The 20131-nt window shown below is 47.0% G+C and overlaps 1 protein-coding gene and 1 long non-coding RNA gene across 5 annotated transcripts in view; one reads left to right on the top strand and one right to left on the bottom strand.

The window, feature by feature from the left end:
- The first annotated feature begins 1086 nt into the window (after window positions 1-1086).
- The window catches only part of LOC105474411 (NLR family pyrin domain containing 1), a 56447-nt gene continuing 37402 nt past the window's right edge, over window positions 1087-20131 (top strand). For 2 of the 4 annotated variants that reach the window (XM_071082222.1, XM_071082220.1), the window contains exons 1-5: window positions 2151-2704; window positions 3545-3721; window positions 4329-4532; window positions 11340-13053; window positions 17852-18022. In XM_071082222.1, the coding sequence (XP_070938323.1) occupies window positions 2434-2704; window positions 3545-3721; window positions 4329-4532; window positions 11340-13053; window positions 17852-18022 (2537 nt within the window). In that variant the 5' untranslated portion in view covers window positions 2151-2433. Of the gene's footprint in view, window positions 2094-2150; window positions 2705-3544; window positions 3722-4328; window positions 4533-10419; window positions 10873-11339; window positions 13054-17851; window positions 18023-20131 lie in introns of those variants that run through there. The other 2 variants (XM_071082221.1, XM_071082223.1) reach the window with 2 other exon arrangements.
- LOC139359427 (uncharacterized) lies at window positions 12033-13517 on the bottom strand. The gene is made up of 3 exons (XR_011615339.1): window positions 13415-13517; window positions 12362-12435; window positions 12033-12168 (listed from the first exon to the last, which is right to left on the bottom strand). It is a non-coding gene; the product is annotated as an uncharacterized lncRNA (long non-coding RNA).

Below are 20131 nucleotides of genomic sequence, written 5' to 3'. Positions count from 1 at the left end.
AGTGGGCATGGTGGGATGGCCAGGTTTCTGATCTGTTTAACACGTTGAGTGGATGGATCTCCAGTGGCCAGTGATTTAATCAATTATGCCTATGAGGTGAAACCTCCAAGAAAACCCCACAGTTTTGTTTGTTTGGGGTTTGGAGAGCTTCCAGGTTAGTGGAGCAGGAGCAGGAAGGGGCAGGGAGAATGGGGTGCCCGGGAGGGCAATGAAGCGCTGTGCCCCCTCCCCCACCCACACCTTGACCTTGGCATCTCTTCCATTTGGCTATTCCTGAGCTGTATCTTTCATCATGAACCGATAGTAATAAATAAAGTGTTTTTCTCAGTCCTGTGAGTCATTTCGGTAAATTATTGAACCGGAGGCTGTGGAAACCCTTGCATTTGTCACCAAGTCAGACAGAGGTGCCAGTGGTCTGGGCACCCCATTTGCAACTGGCATCTGATATGAGGCCAGCTCTTCACTGAGCCCCTAAACCTGTGGGGTTTGATGCCGACTCCAGGCAGTTAGTGTCAGAATTGCACTGTAGGACACAAGTTGGTGTCAGCACTGGCTGGTGTTGAGGAGGAAAAAGAACCCACACAGCCCTCCCCCAGGCCATTCCTCCCACTCTATGGAGTCTTAGGGTCCTTCACGGAGTGCTCAGAGCCTCCCGATCATCCCACTTTTAGCACAGCGCTTTTCCACTTCTGGTCAGTCTGATGTTAGAATGCCCTACAATGTGCTTATTAGCCATTTTTAAAAACTAACATTTATAAAATGTGTTTAGGCCAGGCACGGAGGCTCACACCTGTAATCCCAACACTTTGGGAGGCCAAGGTGGGCGGATCACCTTGGATCAGGAGTTCGACACCAGCCTGGCTAACATGGTGAAACCCCATCTCTTCTAAAAATAGAAAAAATTTAGCCAGGTGTGATGGTGCACACCTGTAATCCCAGCTGCCCAGGAGGCTGAGGCAGGAGAATCGCTGGAACCCGGGAGGTAGACGGAGGTTGCGGTAAGCCGAGATCTTGCCACTGCACTCCAGCCTGGGCGATAGAGAAAGACTCTAAGACCTTTTGCTGAATTGAAGCCTCTTGGTAAACCTATGATGTCTCATTTAATAGATGGGCAAACTGCGGCTCAAAGAAATAAATCAGGCACATAAGGAGTCCTTGTCCAAGCAAGCCATGGGCTCTGCCAGTCCAAGTGAAACCAAAGCATCTCCAGAAATTCCTGGTGGTGTGTTACATCAGCAGATGAGTTGGGTAACGTCATTCCTCAACCTGGAGTCAGCGGCATCTTGCAGATTCCACCAAAGAGGGAGTCTGCACCCAGCTCCCCGAGGCCTGCTTGCAAGAATGAGGAAGGAGCGGTTCTGCTTTCAGGTGGAAGTGTTCACCAGCTAAGTGCTGGGCTGCCCACAAGGCAAACAGCCCCCTGGGCCTGGGACACATGCCTCAGTGCCCCTGGTAGCACGGCAGAACATGCAGTGCAACTCAACAAGCTCCCAAAACCATGAGAGGCTGGGAAAAACGCTCCCTGGCCCAGTTCTAATATTTCCCAATAAGGAGCTGCCTGGGCAGACACAGGGGGCCCTGCCCATCCTGAGAGGCTGGTCCTGGATTGTAGACACAACTGCTTGGAGAGTCTCTGCATCCTGGCTCTGCAGACAGGCTCTAGGTGACGGGCTGGCGGAGTGCCCGTGTGTAGTATGGGCCTACACCTGCTGCAGCATCAGCTAGTCTGGGCCTGTGCCCCTGGTCCGCCTATCGATGTCACGTGGCCCATCTGAATATGTGACTCTGAGTCTGGTCTACCCAGGCCTGGTTTGAGCCTACCCCCTGGCCACGCCCCTTGTGAGTTTCCTCTGGGTGACGTTTCCTTCCCACTCTTGTTGACTGGGGGCTGTTCTTGCTGGTTGGTGCCCCAGGGCCAGAAGAGGTCTGACGAGAGCTGGGAGCCAGTAGCCCTGGGCTCCACTCTGGGTTCTGAAAGCCCGTTCCTTGCTCTGCGGCTCCTCCTACCCCACCTCTTCTCAGCCTTGCAGCTCCACGGTTGATCTCAGGAGTCCAGGACCCAGGAGAGGGAAGAATCTGGGGAACACAGAACAGTGAGCGTTGTCCACACCCCATCCCCCGTCACCACATCTCCCCTCCCCCTCCCCCTCCCCCCCCCGCCTGGTCCTCCGCCCCATCCCAGCACCTCCCTGTCAGCTGACTTCTTCCAGGGTCTCGCAGGCCCCTCTGGGCTCCTCCCTCCGCTGGCTTTTCCTACCACTCCGCCTCCATCGGCATCTATCTGCAGGTGCCCCGGGATTTATAAAACTGGGCTCTGAATGCTGAATAGGAGACGGTAAGAGCAAGGCAAAGGACAGCACTGTTCTCTGCCTGCCCGATACCCTCACCACCCGTGAACCATCCCCCAGACACGCCCTGAATTCTGGGACAGAGATGGCTGGCGGAGCCTGGGGCCGCCTGGCCTGTTACTTGGAGCTCCTGAAGAAGGAGGAGCTGAAGGAGTTCCAGCTTCTGTTCGCCAGTAAAGTGCACTCCAGCGGCTCTTCGGGTGAGACACCCGCTCGGCCGGAGAAGACGAGTGGCATGGAGTTGGCCTCATACCTGGTGGCTCAGTATGGGGAGCAGCGGGCCTGGGACCTAGCCCTCCATACCTGGGAGCAGATGGGGCTGTGGTCACTGTGCACCCAAGCCCGGGAAGGGGCAGGTGAGTAGCCAAAGGACCCCTCTGCCCGCTGAACATCCCCTGGCCCCCACTCCTGCCCTGCCCTGCCCTGCCTTCTTGGAACACCCCCACCACCACTGAGCCCTCCCTGCCAGGCCTTCCTCTGGGCAGTGACGTGGAACTGCCCTGTCAAAGGTGGACCCAGGCCCCAGACTACACTTGAGCCGGGAGGCTTGCTGGGGGGCCCTTGCTCACCTCAGAGCCCCACACCGTCTCCTATTCAAGTGCATTCCCAGTACTTGCCTGGCATTGTAGTTATGAGCACAGACTTGGGAGTCAGTCTCTATCCCCAGTCCTGGCACTATCACCCTGGGCCAATCACTTCGCTGCTCTCTGCCTGTGTCTCTGCAAAATTGGGAGAGTGAGAGCCCGCCTCCCTGGGCTGTGTGAGGGTTACAAGAGATCATCCAGGTTAAACATTTAGCACAGAGTCTGACATACAGTAAGTGCTCAATAAATAAGATCTCCCCTGTTGTTGCTGCTGCTGCTGTTATTATTACTATTAGCCGCCCTGGGTGGCAGATGCCGTTGGCCCAATGAAGCACAGCTGAGGCTCGTGAGGAGCAGTGATTTACGCAGGGAGGTAGTCAGGACCAAGACAGATACGCAAATTTCCTGATCCCAGACCAGGACTTTTTGCCTAGCAGTATCTGTAAGAGCATCATTCTTCAGACAAGCCTCTAGAGGAGGTTGTAGAGGGCTGCAGCGGGTTCGCTGGTGTATCCTGACCTCTCTTAGTTGAGACAGGAGACCTGCTCAGTTCCCTGGCACCTGCCCCTGTCCCTCTAATGTGTCTCCAACCTCTTTATCTCTTTCCTGTAGGCTACTCTCCCTCATTCCCCTACAGCCCGAGTGAACCCCACCTGGGGTCTCCCAGCCAACCCACCTCCACCGCAGTGCTGAGGCCCTGGAACCGTGAATTGCCAGCGGAGTGCACCCAGGGCTCAGAGAGAAGGGTTTTGAGACAGCTGCCTGACACATCTGGACGCCGCTGGAGAGGTGAGGCTTGCTGAGTCCGGCTGACAGCCCTGGGTGGAGCTGCGAATCCACTGGTGGGCCGCGCCCAGACGATCATGTCTGTGCATGGGGACCTGACATGGGGGACCGCAGAGGAAGGACAGGGGAGCCAGGGTGGGCTGTGAGAGGCAGGCCTGGAAGTGACCTTTCAGGGACCTCTCAGGGGAGAGATTGCGCCCCTCCCATTTGACAGATGGGGAAGCTGAGACCCGTATGAGTCAGGCCATGAGTCTTACCCAGCTGGGTGTCACGGGTGACACGGTCCTTGCCCGAGGAGAACCCGGCTCATAATATTGGTGGGCTGTGAAGATCCTGAGGGTCAGGGTGGTCCAGAAGTTCCGAGGAGGACTCTGTTTTCCAGACAGACCCCAAGAAGAGGCTAGGCTTAGTCCTCGGCCCAAGCCAGCTCCCTCACATGACTTCTCTCTTCACTACTAAGAGAGTAAAATTGTCCCTCTACTTTAACATGGTTTTTAAAATAATATTATTAAGACCCATCTCTCAGGACTGTTGTGAGAGTTTAAAATATATGCACGTAAAAGAAAATAAACGTTCAGTAAATGGTCATTTTTCTTTTAATTCCCCCCAGAAATCTCTTCCTCACTCCTCTACCAAGCTCTCCCAAGCTCCCCAGACTTTGAGTCTCCAAGCCAGGAGTCGCCCAATGCCCCCACATCCACAGCAGTGCTGGCGAGCTGGGGATCCCCACCGCAGCCCAGCCTAGCACCCAGAGAGCAGGAGGCTCCTGGGACCCAGTGGCCTCTGGATGAAACGTCAGGAAATTACTACACAGGTGAGACCCTACTGAGCTCCTGGCGGGGTGGTGAGGTGGGAGAGGCAAATGCATGGACAGAGAAAGTCCCCTGGGGACCAGGTTGGCAGGCTGAGCAGAGGTTCTGGAAAACATCTGAAATTTCCCTCAGGAAATCCCACCCTTGGAGCCTCTCCACGGGTCCAAGGCACTGTTTCCAGGAGGCCCCTGGGCATCAAAATACAGATGTGTTACCCAGCACATCAGGGGGACAACAGAGCAAGGATGGGGGAGGCTGGATGGGGTTACACATCACCTGGTTTACTGGACAGGGCACTGGCCTGGGGTCAGGAGAGATGGGTTCAATTTCCACTGAGCTCCTCATCCCACAAGTGGCCTACAGCTAGTCCCATGCCCATCAGTGCTCACTGGACACTCTCTGGGTTAGACCATGTCCAGGGCTTTACGTGTACATTGGCCTTAAATTTTACAACCACTCCATGAGATAAATATTGCTATTATCATACCATGGAGATGAGAAAACCAAGGATCAGAAAGCTAGTCTCACAGTTAGTACTAGCAAAGATGGAATTCAGCCTTCACTCTCATCCAGCAATCCACACATTTAACTCTTACATAGGGGGTGCCCTCATGTGGGCAATGAGGACCATCATACTAAAGCCACAGGTACAGAGGCTCCTGATGCCACAGGCTCCTTAACCACTAACTACACTGCCTCTCAATGCCAGGGGATGCCTCCTTTGAAATCTGGGAGATGTTAAGTTAAAAGGATTTCTTCTGCACCCAGCTAGGAGTAAACTTGTAGACTTCGTGGTCCTATATGGCCTAGGCTCAAAGTATATCAGTTTACTTAATTATTCACACCATTTGCCATTCAAAAAAAAAAAAGCAGCAGCCATGTAACAAACCTGCACATATACCGCCTGAGTCTAAAATAATAAATAAACCCCTATTTTTAAAATCTTAATAGGGTATATAAGGAAAGATCAACATTCAAGTTAAACTAAGGAAAACAGAATCTGCAACAAGGTCAAGAAAGGAAGATTCTAATACTTGACTCTTAGTTGCTTCTTTCTGTATCTGAGAATCAGAAAGATAACTTTTTCTCAAAATGATTTTGTGAATTAGAAAACCCAAATAAACAGTAAAGATAATTAAAACTGAAAAACAGAAAAGAAGGAAGAAAGGAAGAATATAAAGACATCAGAGCCATCTACAGAAGCATAAAAATACAATAACTTTAAAAGTGAAAAAAACAAGTATGAAAACCACAAAGACTAACTCAGTGCTATAAATAAAGGTTCCATGGGTTGTGGACATTCTAGCAACACTGGCAAAAGGGGAAATATAATGGGTTACATAATACCTGTTAATAGAAAAGACCAATGCAAGGGAAATACGTTTTACCCTGATTCGAAATTCTAAGGGAATTCTTCAAATAGGGAACTTTGAAAAAAAAAAAAAACTTTTAGTTTCAGAAACACATGTGCAGGTTTGTTACATAGGTAAATTATGTGTCACAAGTGTTTGCTGTACAAATTATCTTGTCACCCTGGTAATAAGCATGGTACCTTTTAGGTAGTTTTTGTTTTTGTTTTTTTGTTTTGTTTGTTTGGTTTGAGACGGAGTCTCGCTCTGTCGCCCAGGCTGGAGTGCAGTGGCATGATCTCCACTCACTGCAAGCTCCGCCTCCCGGGTTCACGCCATTCTCCTGCCTCAGCCTCCCGAGTAGCTGGGACTACAGGCGCCCACCACCACGCCCCGCTAATTTTTTGTCTTTTTAGTAGAGATGGGGTTTCACCGTGTTAGCCAGGATGGTCTCAATCTCCTGACCTCAGGATCTGCCCGCCTCAGCTTCCCAAAGTGCTGGGATTACAGGCGTGAGCCACGGCACCTGGCTCAGCAGTTTTTTAATCCTTACCCTCCCACTCTTCACCCTCAAAAGGTCACGGTATCTATTGTTCCTTTTTTTGTGTCCATGTGTACTCAATGTTTAGCCCTAATTTATGAATGAGAACATGCAGTATTTGGTTTTCTGTTCCTGTGTTAGTTTGCTTATAATGCTCTCCAGCTCCATCCAAGTTGCTGCAAAGGCATGAGCTCATTCTTTTTTATGGCTGTGTAGTATTCCATGTGCAAATGTGCCACATTTTCTTTAACCAGTCTATGGTTGATTCCATAGTGGTGCTATTGTGACTAGTGCTGCAATGAACATACATGTGCATGCATCTTTATGGTAGAATGATTTACACTCCTTTGGGTATATACCCAATAATGGGATTGCTAGATTGAATGGTAGTTCAGAGTTCTTTGGGAAATCGCCAAATTGCTTTCCACAGTGGCTGAACTAATTTACATTCTTACCAGCAGTGTATAAGCGTTCCTGTTTCTCTGCAATCTCACCAACATCCGTTATTTTTTGACTTCTTAGTTACAGCCATTCTGACTGGTGTGCAATAGTATCTCATTGTGGATTTGATTTGCATTTTTCTAATAAGTGATGTTGAGCATTTTTTCATATGCTGTTGGTCATGTGTATGTCTTCTTTTGAAGTATCTATCAGCGTCCTTTGTCCACTTTTTTTTTTTTAGACAGTTCGCACTGTCATCCAAGCTGGAGTGCAGTGGTGCGATCTCTGCTCACTGCAACCTTCCCCCTCCCAGGCTCAAGGGATTCTCCTGCCTCAGCCTCCCAAGTAGCTGGGATTACAGGTGTGCACCATCACACCCGGCTAATTTTTGTATTTTTTAGTGGAGATGGCCTGTTGGCCAGGCTGGTCTCGAATTCCTGACCTCAAGTGATCTGCCCACCTCAGTCCCCAAAGTGCTGGGATTACAGGCATGAGCCACCATGCCCAGCCGTTTGTCCACTTTTTAATGGGATTGTTTTTGACTTGTTTATGTGTTTAAGTTCCTTATAGATTCTGGATATTCCAACTTTGTCAGATGGGTAGTTTGCAAATATTTTCTCCCATTCTGTGGGTTGTCTATTTACTTTGTGGGTAGTTTCTTTTGCTGTGCAGAAGTTCTTTAGTTTAATTAGGCCCCATTTGTCAATTTTTGTTTTCGTTGCAATTGCTTTTGGCATCTTCCTCATGAAATTTTTGCCAGGACCTAGGTTCAGAATGGTATTTCCTAGGTTTTCTTCAGGGTTTTTAAAGTTCTAGGTTTTATATTTAAGCCTTTCATCCATCTTCCATTGATCTTTGTATATTGTATAAGGAAGGGGTCCAGTTTCAATCTTCTGCATATGGCTAGCCAGTTATCTCAGCATCACTTATTGAGTAGGGAATCCTTTCCCCATTGCTTGTTTTTGTCAACATTATCAAAGATCAGATGGTTGTAGGTATACAGCTTTATTTTTGGGCATTTTATTCTGTTCCATTGGTCTGTGTGTCTGCTTTCGTACCAGTAGCATGCTGTTTTGATTACTGTAGCCTTGTAGTATAGTTTAAAAATAGGTAATGTGATGCCTCCAGATTTGTTATTTTTTACTTAGAATTGCTTTGGCTATTTGGGCTCTCTTTTGGTTCCATATTAATTTTAGAATTCTTTTTCTAATTATGTGAAGAATGTCATTGGTTGTTTGATAGGAATAGCATTGAATCTGTAAATTGCTTGGAGTAGTATGGCCATTTTGACAATATTGATTATTCCTATTCATGAGCATGGAATGTTATCCCTTTGTGTGTCATCTCTGATTTCTTCCAGCAGTGTTTTGTAGTTCTTGCTATAGAGACCTTTCACAATCCTGGTTAGATGTATTCCTAAGTACTTTTTTGTGGCTATTGTGAATGGGATTGCATTCTTGATTTGGCAGTCAGCTTGGATGTTGTTGGTTTATGGAAATGCACCAACATTGCACAATGTTACATAATACTTATTACCCAATAGAAGAAATTGATTTTGCATCCTGAAACTTTGCTGAAGTTGTTTATCAGATCTAGCAGATATGGGGCAGAAACTAGAAGGTTTTCTAGGTGTAAAATCATAACATCTGCAAACAGAGATACTTTGTCTTCCTTTCTTCCTATTTGGATGTCTTTTACTTCTTTCTCTTACCTGATTGCTCTGGGTAGGACTTCTAGTACTATGTTGAATAGATGGTGAGAATGAGCATCCTTGTCTTGTTCTGGTTCTCAAGGAGAATACTTCCAGCTTTTGCCCATTCAGTATGATGTTGGCTGTGGTTTTGTCATAAATGGACCTTATTATTTTGAGGTATACTCCTTCAATGTCTAATTTGTTGAGAGTTTTAACATTAAAGGATGTTGAATTTTATCAAATGCCTTTTCTGCATCTATTGAGATGATCATGTGGGGGCTTTTTTACTTCTGTTTATGTGATGGATCATATTTATTGATTTGCATATGTTGAATCAAACATACATCCCAGAGATAAAACCTATCTGGTTGTGGTGAATTCGCTTTTTGATGTGCTGCTGGATTCAGTTTGCTAGTATTTTGCTGAAGATTTTTGCACCTATGTTCAAAAGGAGTGCCCTTCTCCTCAATTTTTTGGAATAATTTCAGTAGAAATTGTACCAGCTCTTCTTTATATGTCTGGTAGAATTCAGCTGTGAATCTATCTGGTCCTGGCCTTTTCTGGTTGTTAGAATTTTTGTTACTGATTCCATTTTAGAACTCATTATTGCTCTGTTCAGAGTTTTAATTTCTTCCTAGTTCAGTCTTAGGAATTTATTTCTTGTAGGTTTTTCTAATTTCTGTGTATAGAGGTGTTCATAATAGTCTCTGAGGGTTCTCTATATTTCTGTGGGGTCGGTGGTAATGTCCTCTTTGTCATTTCTTGTTGTGTTTATTTGGATCTTCTATCTTTTTTTTTCTTTATTAGTCTAGCTAGTGGACTATCAGTCTTATTTATTCTTCCAAAGAATGAACTTTTGGTTTTGTTGATCTTTTGTATGGTTTTTTCCATCTCAGTTTCATTCAGTTCAGCTCTGATTTTGGTTATTTCTTGTCTTCTGCTAGCTTTGGGATTGATTTGCTATTGTTTTTCTAATTCTTCTATTTGTGATGTTAGGTTGGTAATTGGAGATTTTTCTAACTTTTTGATATGGGCATTTACTGCTATAAACTTTCCTCTTAACATCGTTTTATCTGTGTCCCAAAGATTTGGTATATTGTATCTTTGTTCTCACTGGTTTCAAAGAATTTTTTTATTTCTGCCTTAATTTCATTGTTTACCCAAACACCACTCAGGAGCAGGTTGTTTAATTTCTATGAATTGTATGGTTTTGAGCTATCTTCTTTGTATTGATTTTTTTTAATTGTGCAGTGGTCCAAGAGTGTGGCTGATATGATTTGTGTTTTTTTTTAATTTACTGAGAACTTTTTATGGCAGATTGTGTGGTTGATTTTACAGTATATGCCATGCGCAAATGAGAAGAATATATATTCTGTTGTTTGAGGTGGAGAGTTCTGTAGATGTCTGTTAGGCCCATTTGGTCAAGTGTCGAATTTAGGTCCCAAATATCTTTGTTAGTATTCTGCCTTGATGATCTGTTCAATACTGTCAGTGAGTGTTGAAGTCTCCCATTAGTACTATATGATTATCTAAGTCTCTTCATCAGTCTCTTAGAACTTGTCTTATGAATCTGGGTGCTCCTGTATTAGGTGCATATATATTCATAATAGTTAAGTTGGCTGGGCGTGGTGGCTCAAACGCCTGTAATCCCAGCACTTTGGGAGGCGGAGACAGGTGGATCACGAGGTCAGGAGATCGAGACCATCCTGGCTAACACGGTGAAACCCCGACTCTACTAAAAATATAAAAAATTAGCCGGGCCTAGTGCTGGGCCTGTAGTCCCAGCTACACGGGAGGCTGAGGCAGGAGAATGGAGTGAACCCAGGAGGCGGAGCTTGCAGCGAGCCGAGATTGCACCACTGCACTCCAGCCTGGGCGACAGAGCGAGACTCCGTCTCAAGAAAAAAAAAAAAATGGTTAAGTCTTCTTGGTGAATTGAACCCTTTATTATTATGTAATGCCTTTCTTTGTCTTTGTTGAATGTTGTTGATTTGAAGTTTGGTCTGAGATTAGAATGGCAGTCCATGCTTTTGTTTGTTTCCCATTTGCTTGGTGGATTTTTCCCCATCCCTTTACTTTGAGCCTATGAATGTCATTGCATCTGCAGGCTCCATGCTGCTGCGGATGTCTGGGAGACCGTGAGAACACACCTGAGTGTTATCTGCACTGGGGGCAAGGGACCCCCATCTGTCATCCACTAAGGGCATCTCCTGGACTGGAGAACTATCCCCCAGTATTTCTGGCCTGCCTGGCTTACAGGCAGAGAAAGAGCCCTCAGACAGATGTCCACAGCTGTTGCCGAGGGACACGGTTGGCAGGTACCACAACAGTGGGTGCTCAGGGGATGCTGTCAGCATCTGCTACACACTCTGGTATCTCCTCCACAACTCCATGACCTCCTACAACCCCCAGCTTACGGATGAGAAAACTGAGGCTCACAGGGGCTAATGGCCAGCATCACGTGCTTAGTGAGGACAGAGAGTTTTGTCTGTTTTGTTCACTCTTTATCCCCAGCCCCTGCAGCAGCACCTGGCACATAGTAAGCCCTTGATAAATATTCAGTGAAGGAAAGTCATTCAGGGAGGGTGACTTGGTTGAGTCAAGACTTGAACTGGGATCTTCTACCGCAAAGCACATGCTTCTTCCGCCGCATGGCGAGAACATACCGGTGTCTGCAGCCAGCGCAGTGTGTGGCTTGGAATAGGTGCCTAAAACAGTTGTTTAATTAATTCACTCATTCTTCTCTTCTCTACCTTTATGTTCCTTCTTTCCCTCCCTTACTTAGGAATCAGAGAAAGAGAGAGAGAGGAATCAGAGAAAGGCAGGCCTCCATGGGAGGCAGCAGTAGGAACGCCCCCACAGGTGCACACCAGCCTACAGCCCCACCACCACCCATGGGAGCCTTCTGCGAGAAAGAGCCTCTGTTCCACATGGTCCTGGAAAAATGAGGATTTGAACCAAAATTTCACACAGCTGCTACTTCTACAAAGACCTCACCCCAGAAGCCATAAGCCGCTGGTCAAGGGAAGCTGGCCTCATGATGCGGAGGAGGATGTGGAGGAGGATCGAGGACGTTTAATTGAGATCAGAGACTTATTTGGCCCAGGCCTGGATATCCAAGAACCTCACATAGTCATACTGCAGGGGGCTGCTGGAATTGGGAAGTCAACACTGGCCAGGCAGGTGAGGGAAGCCTGGGGGAGAGGCCAGCTGTATGGGGACCGCTTCCAGCATGTCTTCTACTTCAGCTGCAGAGAGCTGGCCCAGTGCAAGGTGGTGAGTCTCGCTGAACTCATCGGGAAAGACTGGACAGCCGCTCAGGCTCCCATTAGACAGATCCTGTCCAGGCCAGAGCGGCTGCTCTTCATCCTCGACGGTGTGGATGAGCCAAGATGGGTCTTGCAGGAGTCGAGTTCCGAGCTCTGTCTGCACTGGAGCCAGCCGCAGCTGGCGGATGCACTGCTGGGCAGTTTGCTGGGGAAAACCATACTTCCCGAGGCATCCTTCCTGATCACGGCTCGGACCACAGCTCTGCAGAACCTCATTCCTTCTTTGGAGCAGGCACGCTGGGTAGAGGTCCTGGGGTTCTCTGAGTCCAGCAGGAGGGAATATTTCTACAAATATTTCACAGATGAAAGGCAAGCAATTAGAGCCTTTGGGTTGATCAAATCAAACAAAGAGCTCTGGGCCCTATGTCTCGTGCCCTGGGTGTCCTGGCTGGCCTGCACCTGCCTGATGGAGCAGATGAAGCGGAAGGAAGAACTCACACTGACCTCCAAGACCACCACGACCCTCTGTCTGCATTACCTTTCCCAGGCTCTCCAAGCTCAGCCGTTGGGGCCCCAGCTCGGGGACATCTGCTCTCTGGCTGCTGAGGGCATCTGGCAAAAAAAGACCCTTTTCAGCCGAGATGACCTCAGGAAGCATGAGTTAGATGGGGCCATCATCTCTACCCTCTTAAAGATGGGTATTCTTCAAGAGCCCATCCCTCTGAGCTACAGCTTCATTCACCTCTGTTTCCAGGAGTTCTTTGCAGCAATGTCCTATGCCTTGGAGGATAAGAAGGGGAGAGGTAAACATGCTAATTGCATCATAGATTTGGGAAAGTTGCTAGAAGCGTATGGAACACATGGCCTGTTTGGGGCACCAACCACACGTTTCCTATTGGGCCTGTTAAGTGATGAGGGGAAGAGAGCGATGGAGAACATCTTCAACTGCCGGCTGTCTCAAGGGAGGAACCTGATGCAGTGGGTCCCGTCCCTGCGGCCCCTGCTACAGCCACACTCTCTGGACTTCCTCCACTGTTTGTACGAGACTCAGAACAAAACGTTCCTGACACAAATGATGGCCGATTTCCAAGAAATGGGCATGTGTGTGGAAACAGACATGGAGCTCCTGGTGTGCACTTTCTGCATTCAATTCTGCCGCCACGTGAAGAAGCTTCAACTGATTGAGGGCAGGCAGCACAGACCAGCATGGAGCCCCACCGGGATAGTCTTGTGAGTACCCAAAATACCCATGTCTCCAGCTCCTCTGTCGGTCCATAAGCCCGAGTGACCTGAGCACCAGAGGCATGCTCCCTGAGCCTGGGCAGGGGTGGGGGTGGCTAAAGGATCAGGGTCGCCAGTGACTTCTAACTATCCAATCTGACCACCATGCTCTGTCCACGTAAGCCCCTCTGCAGTGCCCGGCTGTGGGGCAAGCCTTGCTTGCTTCTGGAGAGGCCACTGGGCGCCGCCATGTCTACACCTCTCCTTCTACTCTTAGAATGACCGTCCACCTTCTCTCCTGGACGTGCTCCCCCCTTCCTACTGACCTTAGCTACCCCCACACTCCCCAAGGATCAGGCAGCCCCCCTACCCCTGCTCCTCTCTCTGGGCATTCATTCTCTCGGAGAAATTGCTCCTCCAGCTGCTTCAGGAACCCTCTCAATGACAACGACATTGGCCCTGAGATCTTCCCCAGCAGCTCGCAGAAAGAGTTTCCTACTTTTCCCTGCAAAACTGACTTCATAATTATTTGTGACCATGGTGCCACCATTGCCCCAGGCACTCAGCCTGAAACCCACCCTCTGGTTGTGTAAGAGCAGCTTCCTCTAACCATTCTCCAGCCCGGCAACCCTGAGAACTTCCCCATCCCAGTTCCCCGACCTCTGTCGCAGTATCGATCACATGGTATTGGTATGTGTCTATGTCCTGCTTTAGAGGATTCATTCCATAAGTATTTATTCAGCACTGATTCTATGCCAGGCCCTACAGATCACAGATTAAAAAGCACAATACCTGCCTTAAGGAGCTCAAACAATAGGGGAGAAGACAAACATTCATTTAATGACAAGAGAGAATGGTGCCTACAACAGTAGAGGTATGGACAAGGTACTGTGGTGGCCCAAGGGAGTGATCACATGAGTGGACAATAAAGATTCTCAGAGGAAGAAATGTTTGATGTGGGTCTTCATATTCAAATTTTTAAAACTTTTTCTCACAATAAAATTCATGTTCATTATGGGGAAAAAAAAAAAAAAGATGTGTAGGCTGGGTGAAGTGCTTCCACCTGTAATTCCAGCACTTTGGGAGGCCGAAGCAGTTGGATCACTTGAGGCCAGGAGTTCGAGACCAGCCTGGCCAACATGGCAAAACCCCATCTCTACTAAAAAATACAAAAATTATCTGGGCATGGTGGCACACGCCTGTAATCCCAGCTATTAGGGAGGCTGAGGCATGAGGATCACTTGAATCTGGGAGACAGAGTTTCCAATCAGCCGAGATCGCAATACTGAACTCCAGCCTGGGCAACAGAGCCAGACTCTGTCTCAAAAAAAAAAAAAAAAAAGAAAAGATACGTACATAAGCAAAAAGATGAAAAGTAGTATTAACCAGAATTCTATGACTCTGAAATGAAATGACTATCATTAAAAATTGGCCAGGTGTGGTGGCTCACACCTGTAATCCCAGTACTTTGGGAGGCCGAGGCAGGTGGATCACCTGAGATCAGGAGTTCGACACCAGCCTGGCCAACATGGTGAAACCCCGTTTCTACTAAAAATACATAAATTAGCCGAGCATGGTGTCAGGCACCTGTAATCCCAGCTGCTCCTCGGGAGGCTGAGGCAGGAGAATCGCTTGACCATTCAGGGGCAGACGTTGCAGTGAGCTGAGATTGTGCCACTTCACTCCAGCCTGGGCAAAAAAGCAAAACTCAGTCTCAAAAAAAAAAAAAATTAGTGGTCAATTGTAAGAACCCCAGTCTTTTTTCTATGTACATTTCTATGGCGAGATCAAACCATATTGTACATTTTATTTTATAGTCAGTTTTATTTTCTTCATATATCAAGGCTATCTTCTTGTGTGTGGGTGTGGGTTTTGGTTTTTTTTTTTTTTTTTTTTTTTTGGTTTGTTGTTGTCTGAGACAGAGTCTCGCTCTGTCACCGAGGCTGGAGTGCAGTGGTGCAATCACAGCTCACTGTAGCCTGGACCACCCAGGCTTAAAGGATCCTCTTACCTCAGCCTCCCTAGAAGCTGAGACTATAGGAGCATGCCAACATGCAACGAGAATTTTTGTAAATTTTTTGTATAGAGATTGGGTTTCGCTACGTTAACCAAGCTGGTCTCAAACTCCTGGGCTCAAGCAGTCTGCTCACCTGGACATCCCAAAGTGCTGGGATCATAGGCGTGAGCCACCATGCCCAGCCTTTCATATACGTGTGTGTGTGTGTGTGTGTGTGTGTGTGTGTGTGTATAGAGAGAGAGAGAGATACAGAGAGAGAGACAGATAGACAGTCTCGCTCTGTCACTAGGCTGGAATGCAGTGGCACAATCTGGGCTCACTGCAACCTCTGCCTCCCAGATTCAAGCAATTCTCGTGCCTCAGCCTCCAGAGTAGCTGGGATTACAGGCACGCGCCACCACACGCAGCTAATTTTTTTGTCTTTTTAGTAGAAACGGGGTTTCACCATGTTGGCCAGGCTGTTCTCGAACTTCTGACCTCAAATGATCCTCCTGCCTCCGCCTTCCAAAGTGCTAGGGTCACAGGCGTGAGCCACCATGCCCAGCCCTTCATATATTTTTAAGTAGTCTGATACAACACCATTTTGAATGACCTCATGCTATTCCATAGGGAAAGTGCCATGGCTGATTTGACCATTCTCCTGTTCTTGGCCATTGTAAGCTGTTTCTAGTTGTTCATGGTTATAAATGTGAGGTAGGTTTTAAAGGACCTGGATACAGGTACTGCAAGTAGCAGTGGACAGATGGGAAACCTTCGAAGAGTTCCAAGCAGCTACAGACAGAGGCCAGATGGTGGCTGGCCAGGGGATGGGGGCTGGGATGGGCAAAGGGAACCAAGAACACCAGGCCAGAGAAGAGAGTTTGGGATGGGCGGGAGCAAGTGGAGCCTTAAGAGAATGCCATGGGAAAGTCAGAGGCTTCAGCCGCAAGCGGGAGGAGGAATTTTCAAGGAACTGAATCGGCTAGTCTAGGCAGACAGAAGAATAAGACGTCTACTATAAACAAACAAGAAAGTTCAGGAAGAAAGGGTGGAGGTTGGCCAAGGGCTGTGGGAAGGAAGAGGAGAACCAACCAGAGATATTAAAGAAATGAAGATGGCAGGATGGGAGGTTCCAGGTATTCGGCGTGTGATTAAGCATTGTGCATTTTCAAATATAAATTTTTATTTTTTTCCCAGTCACCTTGATTAAGGATGGCAAATGCTGACAGAAATAAAACATTTAAAATGTATTTTTCAAGTTTCACAAAACTAAATGTAAAAGAAATTCAAATAAACTTTCATTTATGGCTTTTCTTTGTGTGTGTGTGTGTGTGTGTGTGCGTGTCTGTGTGTATGTGTCTGTGTGGGTGTGTGTCTGAGATGAGATCTCGCTGTGTCTCCCAGGAATAGTGCGGTGGCATGACCATACCCCACTGCAACCTTGGCCTCCCAGGTTCAAGCCATTCTCCTGCCTCAGCCTCCTAAGTAGCTGGGACCACAGGTGCACACCACCACGTCGGCTAATTTTTTTAGTTTTCTGTAGAAACAGGATCTTACTATGTTGCCCAGATTGGTCCCAAACTCCTGGGCTCAATCGATCTTCCTGCCTCTACCTCCTAAAGTACTGGGATTACAGGCAAGAGCCACTGCACTCAGCTGGCTTTTTCTGTATGTTTGTAGTACTTGTACTTCCACAGTTATTACAACTTAAAACTGCTCTAGGACTTTTGGGATACTCTGTAGTAGCTTTTAATTCTCACATACCCCTCTGCAGCAGGTGCTGTTGCTGTCCTCTTTTTGCAGCTGAGGAGATGGAGTGAGGCACAGAGGAGCAGAGCCCACGTGCAGGCAGCTCTTTGCCTCTGCTGCTTTCCCCCACATGGCTCTGCAGACTTACGGAGAAAGATGAATTAAGGTTGGGGATTTGTTGGGACAAATTAGATCAAAGAATTACTGGGATGTCGAGGTGGGGATATCCGGCCAGAAAATAGAAAACTCAGTCTGAAACTTGGAATAGAGCTTTGAGTAGTCGAAGCCTTGGAGGTAGATGAGGTCATCAAAGTAGTGTGTGAAAACAGATCGATTAAATGAAATCCCGTGAGTCGGAGTCCACTCTAACACTCTCAGACAAAGCCCATCATCCCCTCCCCTCAGGCTGCAAATATTCCCTCCTAGGGCGCTCCCCACAGCCGTCTCTCTCCTGCAGACCCTCTCCATGATCTTGTTATCCTGGGAAGGGGATCGGGTCCCCTGTGAGCCAACCTGGACAGTAGTGCATATGATCATACACAGTCTTCCATGACAACACCTTCCTCAGGCCATCTCTCCCAGGCTCTGCTCCTGCCTCCCATCTTCTTTCCTGGGCACTGGGTCCAGAATGTCTGTTCCAAAGGAACACAGGTGTGTCTGCATCAAAGGGAGGAAGGCTGTCAAATTTTTTAATGAAAAATTGTTTTGTTATCTGCAGTGCCCAGCACAGAAGCCAGGCCCTATGCTGAGCAGTGCAGATTAAAAAAAAAAAAAAAAGACAAATGTCTGTCCCTGCCCTCAAAGAACTCCCAGACTGAGGTGGAAACAGACATACAAGATGAACACTTCAGTGTGCTATGGTAAGGGCTGTAGAATGAGGAGCCACATGGAGGAAATGGGTGACGGGGGCGGACAGGCAGGGAGGCTGGTCAGTCCTGGAGATGGCACTACCCGCTGTGGCCTGGTGCTCAGGAGGACAAAGCCCAATTGTGTTGTGCAGAGCTGGGCACCTCAAATCCCTGCCAGACACATCACATCTCTCCTGTCCTCTCTCCCCCTCAGGTTCAGGTGGGTCCCAGTCACGGATGCCTACTGGGAGATTCTCTTCTCCGTCTTCAAGGTCACCAGAAACCTGAAGGAGCTGGACCTAAGTGGAAACTCGCTGAGCCACTCTGCAGTGAAGAGTCTTTGTAAAACCCTGAGACGCCCTCGCTGCCTCCTGGAGACCCTGCGGTGAGTCTGACCTGGGTTCTGTTCTGAAGCAGGGATGGGGAAGAGATCCAAGGCGGAAGCTGAGTCTGGGCTGAGGGATGTGTCTTTGTATTTATCAAATATTCGTTGAGGCCCTCTCTGGCCAGGGTGACTTTAGTAAACACAGGTAGGATTTCTGGCTCATAAAAAAAAAAAAAAATTCCTTCATAAAGTGAGGTTTGAGGGAGGTCTGAAGAATACAGAGGATTTAACTAAGCGAAGCAGGAAGGAAAAATTCCAGGAAAAGAGAATAAGCACATACAAAGGCTCTGTGCAGAAGGCAGGATGAGGCAGTCAAGGAATTGAAAGCAGGCCAGTGTGGCTGGAGGGCAGATAGCAAAGGAGTGAGATAAGGCCACATATACCAGCAGGAACCAGACTATGCAAGGTTTGGGCGCCATGTTGGATTTGGGGTCTTTTCCCTGATGGTGTGGAATTTTAAGCAGAAGGTTGACAAGATCAGTACATTTTCAAAATAGAAACTGACTGCAACATGAAAGATGGATTGGAAGAGTGCAAAAGTAGAGGTTGGGAAACCAATTAGTAAGAAAATTGCAGTAGTCCCTGCAAAGATGGTGATAGCTTAGACTAAGGAAAATTACAGTACTTTTTGTAACAGACAGTCATAGCTTGGACTATGGTATTGGCAATGGATATGGAACAAAGTGGCTAGATGTAAGAGAGCTGCAAAAGTAAAATCAACTAGGCTCAGTGATGGATTGAATTTAGGGAAAAAAGGAAGAGGAAGATATCAAGGATGATTTTAGGTTTCTGACCAAAGCAGCTCATGGGATAGTGGCATCTTCATTAAGATGGGGAATACGAAAAGAAAAGTGATTTGGGGGGTGGAGCGTCATGAGTGTGATCTTATGCTTGCTGATTTCAAGATCCTTTCAAGGTATCCAACTGGACATGCCAAATAGGTATCAAATAAAGCTCTATCCAAAGATAAGATTGCCCCATAAAACAAATCTCAACAAATTTGCAAGGACTGAAATCATACAGAGTATATCCTCTGACCATGATAAAATGAAATTAGAAATCAACAATAGAAGGAAAGTTGAGGAGTTCATAAATACACTGAAATTAAAACCACACTCCTAAATAACCAAGGGCCAAAGAAGAAATCACAAAGGAAATTAGAAAATACTTTGAGAGGGATGAAAGCAAAATCACAACATGCCAAAATGTATTGGATGCAGCTAATGCAGTGCTTAAAGGGAAATTTATAGTTATAAATGCCTCTATTTAAAACAACAAAAAAAGGAAAGATAGAGCCAGACATGATGGCCCATGCCTATAATCCCAAAGCTTTGGAAGGCCAAGGCAGGACGATTGCCTTAGGCCAGGAGTTTGAGACCAGCCTGGGCAACATACAGAGACCCTGTCTCTACAAAAACATAAAATAAAAAATTAGTTGAGAATGATGTGTGCCTGTTGTCATAACTACTTGGGAGGCTGAGACGGGAGGATCACTTGAGCCCAGGAATTCAACACTGCAGTGAGCTGTGATTATGCCACTGCACTTCAAGCTGGGCAACAGAGACAGATCTTATCTCTACAAAAGTTTTTTTAATTAATGAAAAAATGAAAAGATACCACTACACACTTATCAGAATGGCCAAAATCCAAAACACTGACAATACCAAATGCTGGTGAGGATGTGGAACAACAGGAACTCTAATTCATTGCTGGTGGGAATGTAAAATGAGACAGCCCCTTTGGAATACAGTCTAGCAGTTTTCTACAAAACAAAATATACTTTTACCATAGGATCCGGCAATCGCACTCCTTGATATTTACCAAAATGAATTGAATACCTCTGTCCACGCCAAAACCTGCACGTGCATGTTTATGGCAGCCTTGTTCATCATTGCTAAAACTTGGAAGCAAGCTGTCCTTCAGAAAGTGAATGGACTCATAAATTGTGGTACAAACAGACTGTGGACTATTATTCAATGCTAAAAAGAAAGAAGCTATCAAGCTACAAAAAGATATGGAGAAACTTTAAATGCATGTTACTAAAAGAAGCCAATCTGAAAAGGCTACATGCTGTATGATTCCAATTGTATGACATTCTGGAAGAGGCAA

The sequence above is a fragment of the Macaca nemestrina genome, chromosome 17 (assembly GCF_043159975.1).
Source record: "Macaca nemestrina isolate mMacNem1 chromosome 17, mMacNem.hap1, whole genome shotgun sequence".
Classification (NCBI taxonomy): Eukaryota; Metazoa; Chordata; class Mammalia; order Primates; family Cercopithecidae; genus Macaca; species Macaca nemestrina.
Note: the sequence above shows the minus strand (reverse complement) of the source record. Positions and strands in the feature narration are given on the sequence as shown.